The sequence below is a fragment of the Epinephelus lanceolatus genome, chromosome 23 (assembly GCF_041903045.1).
Source record: "Epinephelus lanceolatus isolate andai-2023 chromosome 23, ASM4190304v1, whole genome shotgun sequence".
NCBI lineage: Eukaryota > Metazoa > Chordata > Actinopteri > Perciformes > Serranidae > Epinephelus > Epinephelus lanceolatus.
This window is the reverse complement of record NC_135756.1, coordinates 27549679-27562959: the sequence shown is the minus strand read 5'-3', so window position 1 is coordinate 27562959 and position 13281 is coordinate 27549679. Positions and strand designations below refer to the sequence as shown.

The window sequence follows — 13281 nt, the reverse complement described above, 5'->3', positions numbered from 1 at the left end:
AAATTACACCAGGTGATGGCGCAGTTCGTTAAGAAATTCAAACTTAATTGACATGTTTGAAAGTTTTTAACACTATTTGTGGATATACTAAGCTGAATAATTTAAGGTAAATAAACTAGTATTTCTCCAGACGACGTCTTTAAAAATAATGTGGCGTTTTATGTCGTGTGTGGCGTATACTAGACTCCACAGGCTGTCGTGATAAAATGATGCAACAGGTGAGAGGGAGTGATTGAGTAGCTAATGTAACATCCTTTTGTAGCCTAGCTAACAGGTTTGTTGTGTGTCTCATTCACTATATTTCATCAATGCAACAGTATTCAGCGTTTTACAGTGCCAATGTAGTTAGACTAAATGTCGTCTTGGTATACTACGTTGTTGGTATACTAACTTACAAAATGTCCAAAAATGTTCCATAAAGGGCCACAGTGAAGTAAACCAATAGTCTGAATGTGGCAAATAATTAGGTTTTGTTGTTGTAATTATTAGTTACATAGCTTGGTGTAGAAGTAAAACCTTTTTTCCTGACTGTCTTTATAATGCACAAATTAGCCTAATTTACATAAACAGATGCATGGACAACAGAAAATAAATCACAAAATAGAATTACATAAACTAACAAAAAGCCAAAAGAATAACACATTTACATTCTATAATGCCTGAGGTTTTCTTACATGCAACATAGTATCATCATTTAATAACCTGAAGGTGTTAATAACTATTTTGTTCTCAACATTTGACAACATGATGCTATATTGTAAATGCTAGTGCTAATTTGACTTAACTTGAAGTTACTAAAATACTCTGCAGTACAGGAGGGTTGGCAATGCCGGATGTGGCACATTTGACACCCTATATGTCTGTATACCCACACTGTTTTTATTACTATACTACAGTACAAGAGCTAATGAGAAATAAACTTAACTAACAATAATAATACGTAATTTAATTAATTAATAATTTCATTGCAAATCTTGTGTTCTTATTGTTTTGGTTCTGTGCCCTTGATAGTTTTTGCCTTTTTGTTTTTTTTGAATGTTTAAAAAAAGAAAGATAACATGTTGTCATGAGGCAGTATTTGCAAAAAAAATGTATAAATTATTGCCTGTAAATAAATAAAAACATATCCCATTTATTATTCACCCTTTGTGCACTGACAAGGTTATGGATGAACTGGCTGTATAATAGATGACTGACAATTCTTACCTTCACTCAAACTTTCTTATGGCAGACTGTGTGGTGTGTGACTGTGGTGACTATCACATGTATCCAGCCTGAACAAACTTGGATTGCAGATATGTGCCGTCATTGAAAGGGTGTGTTGTGTGCATGCTAATGACTACAGATAAGCCAGGGACAAGGATACTCAGGAAACATAGTTGTATTGGTTGCTGCAAACCTTAGTGGTTGGAACCAAAGTGCCAAAAAGCCTACTTCTGTTCAATTCAACAAGAAGTGAATAAAAATGACTAGCTATTTTGTCAAAGTGGAATCCCTGGCCTCTGACAGTTAAATTTACCTCTAGCAATGATGATCCTGATGTTCCATGGTTTGATTAAATTTTCACCACAGTCCTCAGAACTGAGCTAGTAGCTATTTTGCTGAATAACTGACCTTAAGTAACCCATATGTGCTGGAATATTATGCCAGCATGGTAGAGTGGAAGTCCTATTGTCAAAATGAGAGAAATAAATAAATTTAGAATTAAACTGTAATGGAAATAAATGCATGGTCTAAGTATCAGTTTGTGTTAATTAACTTCTTGTTTGTTCTTAATTAAAACTAATTTTGCACTGTCTTTCCCCAAGTATTTGCAATAGCATTAACTAGATGCCGAAAGTTAGATGTGTGGTTGTTTGTGAGTGCATTCCTAATCCATTCAAATCAAGTAGGAAAAACTTTTCGAATGTTTGTTCCTTCCCTGGGAGCCTCTTTTCCTCCACAGCACAACAAGTGCTTGTCACTGAGCTACGTGAATGAACAATAAAGATTGTGTATGTGTGTGTATAGCCTGGCAGTGAGTTAAGGCGGAATGAAAATGTGTGTTGTTGATTAACTCCCTCTCTCTTTTTCTCCCTCCCTCAGCCACAGAGACGGAGAATAGCCCCGCTGGTTGCCATGGCTCCCAGCAGCAATCCATCTCAGTTCGTGTGCTTGTGTGGACTAAAGGGAATAAAAAAAAAAAAAAACAAGTACTCTGATGCAGGGGTGAGGAGCTTGCCCTCTTCTTAGGAAAGTAAGTGTTTGTCGCTCTGTGCGTGTGTGCGACTTGAGTGTGTCTCTAGCTGCTTTAGAGATAGAACTTCATTCACTATTCATATCACACACCATTTACTGACCTCGCTTCAAGTTTGTTTCCTCCACTGTCAATGAGTGTTTTTGTTTTAGTCTGCTTTAGTATAGAGAGTTAAGACCAAAGTTCCTGTCCAAAAACATGCTTTTAAAATGTGTCCCTGTTCATGAGAGTCTAAACAGTGCCTGCAAAGGAGCATACAGAATGTAGAAGTTACCGCTGTGACGTCAGCATCTTCAGAGCATCAAAATTTAATACTTGTTTCACAGCACAAGCACAACAGAATTGATATTTTCTGTAACTGCTCTTGCTCTCCAGCGTTGATCAAAGACCAGATAGAAAAGAAAAGTTGTGTTTTCCAACAAACATGTATCAGTTTTGAAGTGGCTGAAATTGTTACCAGACTATATTTTCTGTTGATGGGCACAGAGGACATATTTCGAGCTTTAAATAGAAAATACTGCGTAAAAGAACACCCACTTCCCAGCTATTTTGTACTTTTATCTACTAGGATGCACATCATACTAGTGTTAGATGCTTTATAAGTATCCAAAAAAGAAGACGCTTTCACGTAACATGAGTCATGTGCATTTGGCATGAGGTCGATGCTGTGGAGTGGTCAAACATCTTCTGGTAGATGTGCGTATGAGAGAAGGAGGCGCTTGTCACATAGCTTCTGTAGCTGCTGTGCAAATGTAGCTCAGCTTAAAGAAAATGTTTTGAAGTCGCCTTATAAATCTCTGAGTAATGAAGAATGGGTGTCTACCCCACTTCTGTCATATGTGACACACAAATTTGCATTCTCATTTCAGTTACCCATGTGATCATACCACATACAGTAACTCATACTGTATTTAATCAATCATATTACACAGCACTGTGTGCACTTTTAATCAGCAGGTGATCTCTGACAGAAACACCAACTTTCAATATCTCTAACTAGCCACTCCAGCTTTAACATGACTTGAAAATGAGTGTTTGTGGAGTGCAAAAGCACATATTCATCCTCACGGAAGCTGTTTCAACTATTTCAAATGCTGTCCTTTTGTGCCTTATAATGCCTTGTTTTGAATGTTAAGTGTAGCACCGATGGCCCCACAGAAACAGAATGTGAGGATGTAATGTTAATACCTGAAGTGATCATTCAGTGACCCTTGACCTCGAAATGGCATCTCTTCTCTTCTAGCCGTGATTTTCAGAGGTATCAGCAAAGACGGATTAGCATTTGACATATTCAGAAAAACTTAAAGGATATTATGAGTGGTGTGAAATGTTCAAGGAGGAAATATATGCCTTATAAAGTGACACAGTCTGTTGGGTATTGCAGGCTCTCCTCACCACATAGCTGTCACAGGTTGCTGGCTTTAGATGCTGTGTGAGAGAGAAGCACTCATAAGACTCTGACAGCTGTTTAAGTTATTTTCCCATTCTGTTTGATACTCTTATTTTCTGAGGGGGTTTTGAGCAAACTAGTGAGACGGCTGATCCACAGTGCCATTTTCAGACTATTAAAAGCACTAAAGCATTTCCTCTTCCTGCCTCTATTTACAATATTGTCTACAGCAGCAATCTGAGGTAGCAATTAGATTGCAGCAGTGTGATGTATTATGAGTTCACAGACATCATGACTAATATTTCTAATGGAAAAACACAGATGTATTGGTGACAAAAATAGTGTTAATTTTGAGGTGAGTGCCTCAGGTATGAGTACCTGTACCATTATGACTATCACAGCCTGGAGCCAGGGCTTATCTCCGTACCTGCTGTGTCTAAAAAGTAATAAAAACACCATTAATGGATCAGCTGGCCTCTTCATAGAATTAATTGCTCATCTGAATTCAAAGACCTCAAAAGCAACCTGCCACCCCAGTGTAACATACTTCATGGTTAAAAGAGGATTTGCAGTGGTCATGAGTCAGTTGTCACCCGTCAGTCAGTGTCAGCTCAGACAGGATGTCAAAAGAAGGGTGACAGTACTTGACACAAGACAATAAGGTATACTGCAAAGCCGGGTGTATATAGTAGTTGCAAGGGGTTGTCAGACATAGCCTGAATCCCTAGAGGATGGCAAGGTATATTTATCGATTGTCACTACAGTTTCACTAAGGTGTTATTACACAAAAGACATGTTAGTAAAAATAAGTGATCTTTTGTGTTTCCATGGCTATCCAGTCAGTCTGTTTAATTGCCTTCATCTGTTTCTTGTATTACGAATTAAACACCTCAGTTTCCCAGCTGTGTTGACCTCATTTTAACTGCAGTCCTTATTGTTCTTCATGGTCGCTGCAGGTTTTGGTCTCCAGCTGCTTTCTGACCGTTATACCCCTCTCTCCTCTGGTAAGTAGTGTGAATGTACAAACAAAACTACATTAAGTTTATGCTGATTTATATGTGATCTAGAGCTTTAGTTTGTTTGGATCAAGTGTAACTTTGTATGGTTAAAATGGCAAACAGTCTCAGGCAGTTAGGGTATTATGGTATACTGGGGTATGCAGAAATCATGAAGGTATGACTATCAATACTATACAAAAAAAATGCAGGTGCTTTACTTTCTATTAAACTGATACAGAGATGCTGCATGCTGTTGGTTAGCTTGTGGTGCTCTGTTGTGTGTCGGTGTTATGTGCAATACATGAGTGGCTGATGTACAATACTGTTATCTGCAGTATGTCTTTTTTGGTGTATGTTTTTCATTTCTTCTGGACTATTATTGTAAGGCAGCAATACTTGTGCAGCTCCTGAGTCTAACACAGATTTCCCTATGAGGACAATAAAATATATTGTATCGTATCGTATCGTACCGCATCATATCGTATTGTAAGGTATCGTATCATATTGCATCATATCGTATCGTATCGTATGCTGTATTGCAGCGATGTAGTGGATAGCGTGTGCCACCAGAGGTCATTCTATACAGGCAGCTGAGCTAAGAAAGATGCGACTGTGAGCAGTGGGAATGACGTTACAGGAGTAGTAAAACGAAAAATGTCTCTGCCCTTGTTTGGGAGTATTACCACGTAACTTTATACTAAGATGACTTGCTCCAACTAGAGAAGCAGTTTATTAGCCACATCATTTTATTCAATGTCATCTCCGTTCAGCCCAATGATGTGTCTGTAGCCACTGCAGGACCAAGTATCATCAGGTCACCCAGTAAGAAGGGCATTCATTTCCCATCTATTCATCATTCTATGGGACATAACTGTTAAAGCCCAGCAGAACTGTTGCTAATTGCAGATTAGAGACACAGCATTATAGGCTTGACAGTAACATACATATTACAACGACTTCTATCACCAGTGAGTGACAGCTGTTTTCCAAAGCATACCCAATTCTTGATAGATTTCCTAATTTTCTTGTCAGTAGTAATCAATAGTATTTTCCTCACCTTTATTGTTTTCAATACAATACAATTTAGCTCAAGGTAACCAATGGCTGCCTAGGAAAGAGAATATCCATAAAAACTGATGTGCTTTGCCAACAGTGTATAAGATTTGTAATTAAATGGGCTAAAACATGCAAAACCACATTAAGCATCTTTTTGAATACATTGGTTGATCCACCTATGTGTCTCTCTATTTTACTTTACCTCCCAGTGACTCATAGAAACAGTTATATAAACTCTTTCATCTGATTCATTGGAGTAATGTTAATGAGATGATAATGTGAGTATGTAGAACATGATCGACACGTCTACATTTCTGCTCTGTCCTTTCATTTACCACTGTGTGCTAGACACAGTTATATTGTATGTTGTATAATCGGGTGTAAATATATGCAGTGCATAAATAAATGCAAGATGGCATCTTTTCCCGAGAGACAATTAAGAACTTGAAAGAAGAGTGAAAATGAAAAATTGCACGGGCATGATGCCAGTAATATAGATAAATCGTGTTCCATAAGGGGATAATGTAAAATGTCTTAATAGGAGAGAATTCACATTCCTCACATGATAAGTAGAGAATGTTAGATGAATCATATGACTTTAAGATGTGTAGTGGAACCTGCCAGGAAGGTAAATGTCAGATTGCAGTCAGACACATGTAGTCTAGCCAAAACGCACACTTAAAGATCCACACTGTTGTTCTCTTTGCAGGCTTTGCAGGGAGGTAGCTCTTAGTGTTTTCTCTAGTTACTTGATGCCAATGCTCTGATTTCTTGTTTCTTTCTTGCTTTGTATCCAGTGGATCTACAAAAATAAAAGTTTATTGATTTCTAAATAGAGCAGATTCTCCCTAGGGGGACGTTTTCTTTCAACACTGGCTCATAGGTCAACCTGCATGTTAATTAATTAGAACGCTGTCACCGAAATCAAGATAGTGCTTACAGTAAATCTCTGGCTACAGTGTTGTTTTGTTGATATTTAAAAATAAGTCAGATAATAAGAGGCTCCACCACTTAATACTGTACAGAGAACCAGTAAAACTTGTTATCAGTTACACAGAACAGTGTTTGGAGCAATTCCACATCTGCATGCACACAAATGCACATAGACATCAATTAACAGCACTATTCACCTAAACACCAAACAAGTGTACTACTAACAAGCCACACACACAGTGCATGTTGCTCCATAGCAGGCATCGACCACTGATGGCATCTCTCCCACACACACTCGCACACATCGACCAGTATCTGTCAGCCCAGTGGTGTCCAGGATGCTGACCTCCAGTCGCCACTGCTGGAAGTCAATATCACTGTCAACTCAGAAACGACATTCACTGTCATGGCAACAGGGGCTCAGGCACACACACGTGCACACAGGCAAAACATGAGGTGGATATAGCGATTAAGAGAGGAACCCAAGGTCATCAAATAGAGACAACCTTGGGTTGGTAGTGGACTGAGCCACCAACCCAAAGTGTTGGTGACTTCTTCAGTCAAACTTTTAGAGAAAGTGCATATTTTATGTTTCCCAGAGGAGTAACCTGACCTACAACATAGGACTGATACTAATACTATACAGTTAGGATAGAAAGCCTACAACTGTAAGTTTGAACTCACCATGATCCTTTGCTTTGTCAAACTCATGATGTGCATCTTATCTGAAAGCTTCATGAAAATCTGATCAGTGCAGAGTAGAGCCAAATACTTGGCAGAGGATGACCAAAATGAACTCCTGTTGAGTTGTTGACCTTGTTCACTCGTGGTGTAAATGCACAGAAAGAGAGAGGAAAGTGGGAGCAAACACATAATCCATAATCCATAGCTGCCTGTGTGCAGAGAAAACCGAATCAGCTTTTCACAGCAGCAGGTTTGGAAAAAACTCGGGATATTTTGCAGGAGGCGACAGCACGCTGTGATCATTCACCACACAGCTTGTGTCTTCACACCTGTCAGAACAGAGAGTAACTCTGTGTGTGTGAACATGTGTGTTTTGTTGAGAGGATGTTGCTTTAGCTTTACTTCTCTTTACTCTCACATTGTATCATTCAGCTTTGGCTAAAAAAAAAAGCTGTGCCCATGAAAGTGTGTTGTGTTGTGTTGTGTGTGTGTGTGTGTGTGTGTGTGTGTGTGTGTGTGTGTGTTTGTTTGTTATATAAGACTCATTAAGTGTTTTTTTCCAGTAGTAGTCTTTTTTTTTTTTTTTGCTCTGTTCTCTATTTTAGTCTGTAATTACACAGACTGATGCTACGATCAACATGTTGTTATTCCACAAGCCAATCTCATATTCTCCCACGAACGTGCCTGCGCACACGCACTCACACACACACACACACACACGCACACACACACACACACACACACACACACACACACACAGGCTTATGTCCCGGAAGCACGGAGGCAGAGAGGATATTGTAACTAGCATCCGAAAAAATGTTGGTCCAACAAGTGAGACAAGGCTCCCGCCTGAATTAAAGAGGATTATCTCTCTTAATTTATGCTAATTAATGCACACAGAGTAATGAGCGCAGCATGTTATTGTGTGACTGAAGCCTGTCACACTCTCACAAGCTCCCACAACTGTGTTTTATTGCACCATTGAAGCCTGTTGCTTGTGGAACTACACTTAAGACACACACATACACGCACGTACCCACACACTCAGCACAATGCCATTGTGTACTTCATGGGAATCTTATAGTCCACAGCCACTGCCAAATCTCACCACCATCGCAAACACACACACACAAGCTGATTCCGCTGTGGGACAGTCCTGGCTTGGTTGGATCCACATTCTTGTTTCGTTTCACTGCTTTATAAAGAAATTAAGAAACTGGTGAGGTTTCTCCCTTAAAGCTTTGTGAAGTACTCAAATGAAACCTTTCGTGAAAGTCACCATGATATTCCAAGAGAGAGTTGTCTCTATTCAGCAGTATGATTAGACATTTGTGACCCAACTTTCCACACACAGCAGTTAGGGACTTCATGTGGTGTTTGACATCCTTATGTCTTATCTAGCTTGTCTTGCATGATAATAATAATAATTAGATCCAATATACTGTGTAGATACAACATACTAGCCAGTCATTACTGTATGATCATGGAGGAGGTCCCTGCAATTCATTGCCTAACAGTGATATGTGGGATAAAAATGTCATAAAGGAGTATATGTATTGAAAAACCAATCCAACAAACACTATAGAGATACTGTCATTGTAGTGATACTCAACTTACAAGGCTGTCCACGACCACACTGGGCGTTTTTACAGGCAGGAATTACAACCCACATTTATGTGTTTTGTTTGGCTTCGACCTCTAGTGGTCATAGTGATTATTACGGGAGCAAAGTAGAAAAGAGAGAGTCTGCTTAGAGTGGGAGGAAGGGGAGGTGGATGGGTCAAACAAGCACAGAACTTTTATCCAGGAGACCAGTGTACATGTACTGTGTAAAACCAAAAATCAATAATTGTTATTTTAATAACAAGGTGTAGTTTGTTGATGTAAGTCACGACGCATGTCACAAAAGTGATTTCATGTGACGTTTGTCACATGAGGTACAACAAATTACCTTACATACTAACAAACCTATGTCACAAACATACTTATTTTATACCAAACCATGATGTTTTTTCCAGACCAAACCAGTTTTGGTGCAACGGTGACTGTTTCTTAACGTTACCCACACATTTAAAATTGCAGTTGTTAATGGGCATTTGAGCTATTCTGTCGTCCACTGGTAGGTGTGCTAATATTGGGTGGGTTTTATTGTGGGTCCTATTCAGAGGTATAATAGAACTTATGTGGTGTTATGACTTGAAGGACTTGTTGCAGCTTGTTGCCTCTGGGCCAAATCTGGCCTGCGATTGGGTGCCATGTGGCCACCAACCATTTCCTATTTCATAATGAACATAAACTGACTAAGACTGGGATTTTTTTGTACTTTGAATGTAATTAAGGTGCCGGAGGACATTTAAAAACTATCAAAACAGAGCTTGTTTATTTAAAAAAAAAAACAAAGTGCCAGGAGAGGACTCTCTAGACACCCAATAGATGTTTGGGCTAAGCCCAGAATGTTCTTATATTCTCTAAACACCCCTTTATACACCTGACCTGAGCAGGGGTGCTGCATTGGATTTGCCCCTTGGCAAAAACGAGTGAGGACAGCAAATCTCCATTTTGTGTGATAAAGGCCCCTGGCCTCTTGTCATTTTGCAAAAGTGGCTCTCAGGCCAGGCAAGTTGAGTATCTCTTCTGTATGAGATAATAAGGTCACAAAACGAACAAGCATGTGTACATTTTTATGTTGGTCATATATGCCTTTTTTCTGCAACCTTACTTTACATTACTGTGATACTATAAAGTATGACAAGTTCAATACAAACTCATTGTTTTGTACTACAGATACTGTACTATAGGAATATAGTGGGATTTCCATGCTGCTGCCAGTGGAGATAAAAGCCTCTAAATCGCATCTGCTTGCTGCAGACACACACCATGTCCCTGTAGTAATATCATAAGAACATTACAGGAGTGATACAGTGATTTCCATTAAGGGCAGTGGGCGGCGCGCACACACAGCCTGTCTTATTGCGATATACGTGAGTGCGCGTTCATTATCAACCAACCAGCCAGCGAGCCCGCACTCCTCCAACCAAACCCAGCCGAACCACACCGAGCCGAGCCAGAGCCACTGGAGCATTTAGCCGTGCCGCCCCGCACAGAGGCAGCAGAGGAGGAATGATGACCTGGTAGCGCATCTTTACGCACCCGACCCGCCGTCCGTCCCTTATAAATCCACAATCTGCCTCTTTACGTTTAATTCTCTCACCGAGACCATGGAGACGGCAGTTTCCAGGACCGATATTCTCATCTCTCAGCTGCTCCTTTTCAGCCAAATAGGTAAGAAACTATAGAGGAGGAAAATCCTCATTTAATTGGTGGCTGACATGTGATGCTTTGGACGTTTTAAGCTGTCAAAGATTGAGCGGTGCCTCTGATTTATTCCCTCGGATATTTCCCGCACACTTCAGTCTGTTTCAAAATCTGCAATCGGGGGCAAAGGCTGATTAATTTTGCATGTAGATGGCATTTGTGAGAACATGCATACCCGACGTGTAAATGTGTTCTTACAGTATTGACAATCGCTAAATATTCCCGTCCACTCAAATTTTGTTTCAGTCAATCCTTCGCAGTACGTGCAGAGATTTTTCTTGTCATGCTTTGAACATGTTGAGCTGTTTTTCCAAACACAAGCAAGTTGAAGTATGAATGAAATGTGATGCTGTGCAGTGTGACGACGCTCTGTGTTTTCTAATGTCTTTCGTGAATGCTGGAAAAGACGGTGCTCAAACAGCTCCCACAGCGTCTGTTGAACTTATTTGATGGAGGCGTTCAGTCCAAATGTTGCTTTAAATCACACGCTGCGCGTTTCCTTTGGAAGCTTGGATTAATAACATCCATATTATTTTTTCTAAACACCCCTATGATATTTTATAACAGAATAAGTGGCACAGGATGTATAATGCAGCATTTATCTTAAATAATTGCTGTATTATCCGCATGTAAATTAAAAAAAAAGGGTAGGCTTATGTATTTTTTCTAGTTTTGATGCTAAGTATCCATCGGTAAATTTACCATAACTCATCGGAAAGTCCACTGGCATCATACGCCACAAGTACAAAACTTCTCAGGTATCAACACATTCATAATTTAGAGAGAAAACTTGTAAACTAATGGTTAGTTAAACATTTAATCACTCAGGATATGAGTCAGAGCAGCTGTCAAAGCACAGATCCTCCTGTAAAGAAAGCTGAGAGCAAGACTTGGTTCTGATTTCAGTAACAGGTGCAGAAGTAAGATAGAAAAAAAAATCTATACATCCTGTCTGTGTGCTAATCTCCAAAGTGTAAAAAAGGAAGACACAAATAAATATGTCGTTCTGCAGTCAATAACAAGATGAATCATCGCTTTCAATTTTCATCCAAACCAAACTGGTAGTGGAGCAAATACTTTCATTTTTTGAGCATTCAAAATTTCCAACAGTAACTTGTAATCATTCAATCAATAATTTTATCTGTCCCTGGAGGGGGGAATTTGGTGTGCAGCAGTGGAAGGCATACATTTAGTACACATAAAACACAGGACACATTATCCAACTCTAATACCAACAGACAACAAACAAACAACAAACAAGTTATTGATTAAAAAAACAAGTTAAACACTGGGTCAACAGGGGGTCTGTGACCCCTTGGGGGTCCTCGGAGTTAATGCAGTTGGGCTGGCCAATCATTGTTTGATAACTTATTTTAAGTTTTAATTGAAGTTTTTTTTTTTTTTCATTTTTTAGCGCCAATAAATTGGCCTATTCCTAAAAAGACATTTAATTTTCAGTGAACAACATTAATTATAGGCTAACTGTTACACAAGAATTCTTGTGCAGTCATGAGCCAGCTAGCACCAAATCCCTGTTTGTCACTTATCCATAACAGTGAAATGAACTAATTTGCTCACATACTTTACATACATACATAAATTACATACTGTTATTATTATTATTACTATTACTGGCCAACTAGCTGTACTATTATTGTGTTATATCATTAGTGTATAGACATTCTTGTGAGCCCCAATGGATAGTTTTATAACTTTTTGTGCAAGAGACTCACACACCGACACACCGTCCACCTCAGAAACCACTGGCAAAGGTGCAGAGGGTGAGGCTAACGCACATGCTACAACTGTTGCTGACTTAGCAGCTACAGACAAGCACAGTGCAGAGAAGACCTGGAAATATTCAGAGAATTATCACAAGTGCTCTGTGCTTCTTTGAGCTAAGGGGTCCTTGGCCTGAAAATCATTACAGACCCCTGAGTTAAACCATTTGTAAATACCTACCTGTTCCTCCCCGAGTTTAGGATGGAGATGGCAGAAGATATAAAGGAGTGTTTGAGTCTAATGGTTTTAGCTAGTGAAAGTCAGGAGGGTTCCAGATGGCAGAAACTGAAACTCCTGATGAAAGGATGGGAACAATAAGACAGGGTGGATTCTGCTTTCTTATATAACTGTCTTTTTGTAAAGATCCTGCAGAGTTTACTGTGCAGTGCCAGCTATTTTGCTGCAGACATTGACCACCTTAATGGGTTCATTTTTGTGTTTTTTATTTTTTTCCTGTCTGACATTGAGAGATTGAAAAGAAAAGGTGAGCACAGACTCATAAAAATCGATAAAAGGTTGTCATGAAGATCCTGGCAACCTGGAAATTAGAGTTTCCTGAGACAAAGAGATGCTACTGGCTTTTCTTGTGGGTGGCATGGTGGTGCAGTGGTTAGCACTGTTGCTTCATAGCAAGAGGGTTCCTGATTCGAACCTGCTGGTTGCAGCCGCACTGCGTGGGTTTTCTTCGGGTTCTCTGACTTCCTCTCACAGTCCAAAGATATGTAGGTTATTTTGATTGGTAGCCCCTTTTACACTGCCTCTTTAAGGCAGGAATTTCTCGCCGTTATGCCATCTTGCTGGTCTATAGAAAAGGTATGACCATGGAATGGGGGACCAGAGTTGTCTCACCTTTAAGGTGGCATTGGAGGTAGTAACAGTCTCTAAGA

The 13281-nt window shown here is 39.6% G+C and overlaps 1 protein-coding gene and 1 long non-coding RNA gene across 4 annotated transcripts in view; both read left to right on the top strand.

Annotated features, from left to right (window-relative positions):
* Positions 1-57: 57 nt before the first annotated feature.
* Positions 58-4634, top strand: LOC117249567 (uncharacterized). Its single transcript, XR_004500996.1, has 3 exons — positions 58-218; positions 2086-2236; positions 4583-4634. It is a non-coding gene; the product is annotated as an uncharacterized LOC117249567 (long non-coding RNA).
* A 5585-nt stretch (positions 4635-10219) lies between these two features.
* Positions 10220-13281, top strand: part of ptprz1b (protein tyrosine phosphatase receptor type Z1b) — an 83450-nt gene continuing 80388 nt past the window's right edge. The window contains exon 1 of one of the 3 annotated variants that reach the window (XM_078165123.1): positions 10220-10579. In XM_078165123.1, the coding sequence (XP_078021249.1) occupies positions 10516-10579 (64 nt within the window). In that variant the 5' untranslated portion in view covers positions 10220-10515. The remainder of the gene's footprint in view (positions 10580-13281) is intronic. The other 2 variants (XM_033615297.2, XM_078165122.1) reach the window with 2 other exon arrangements.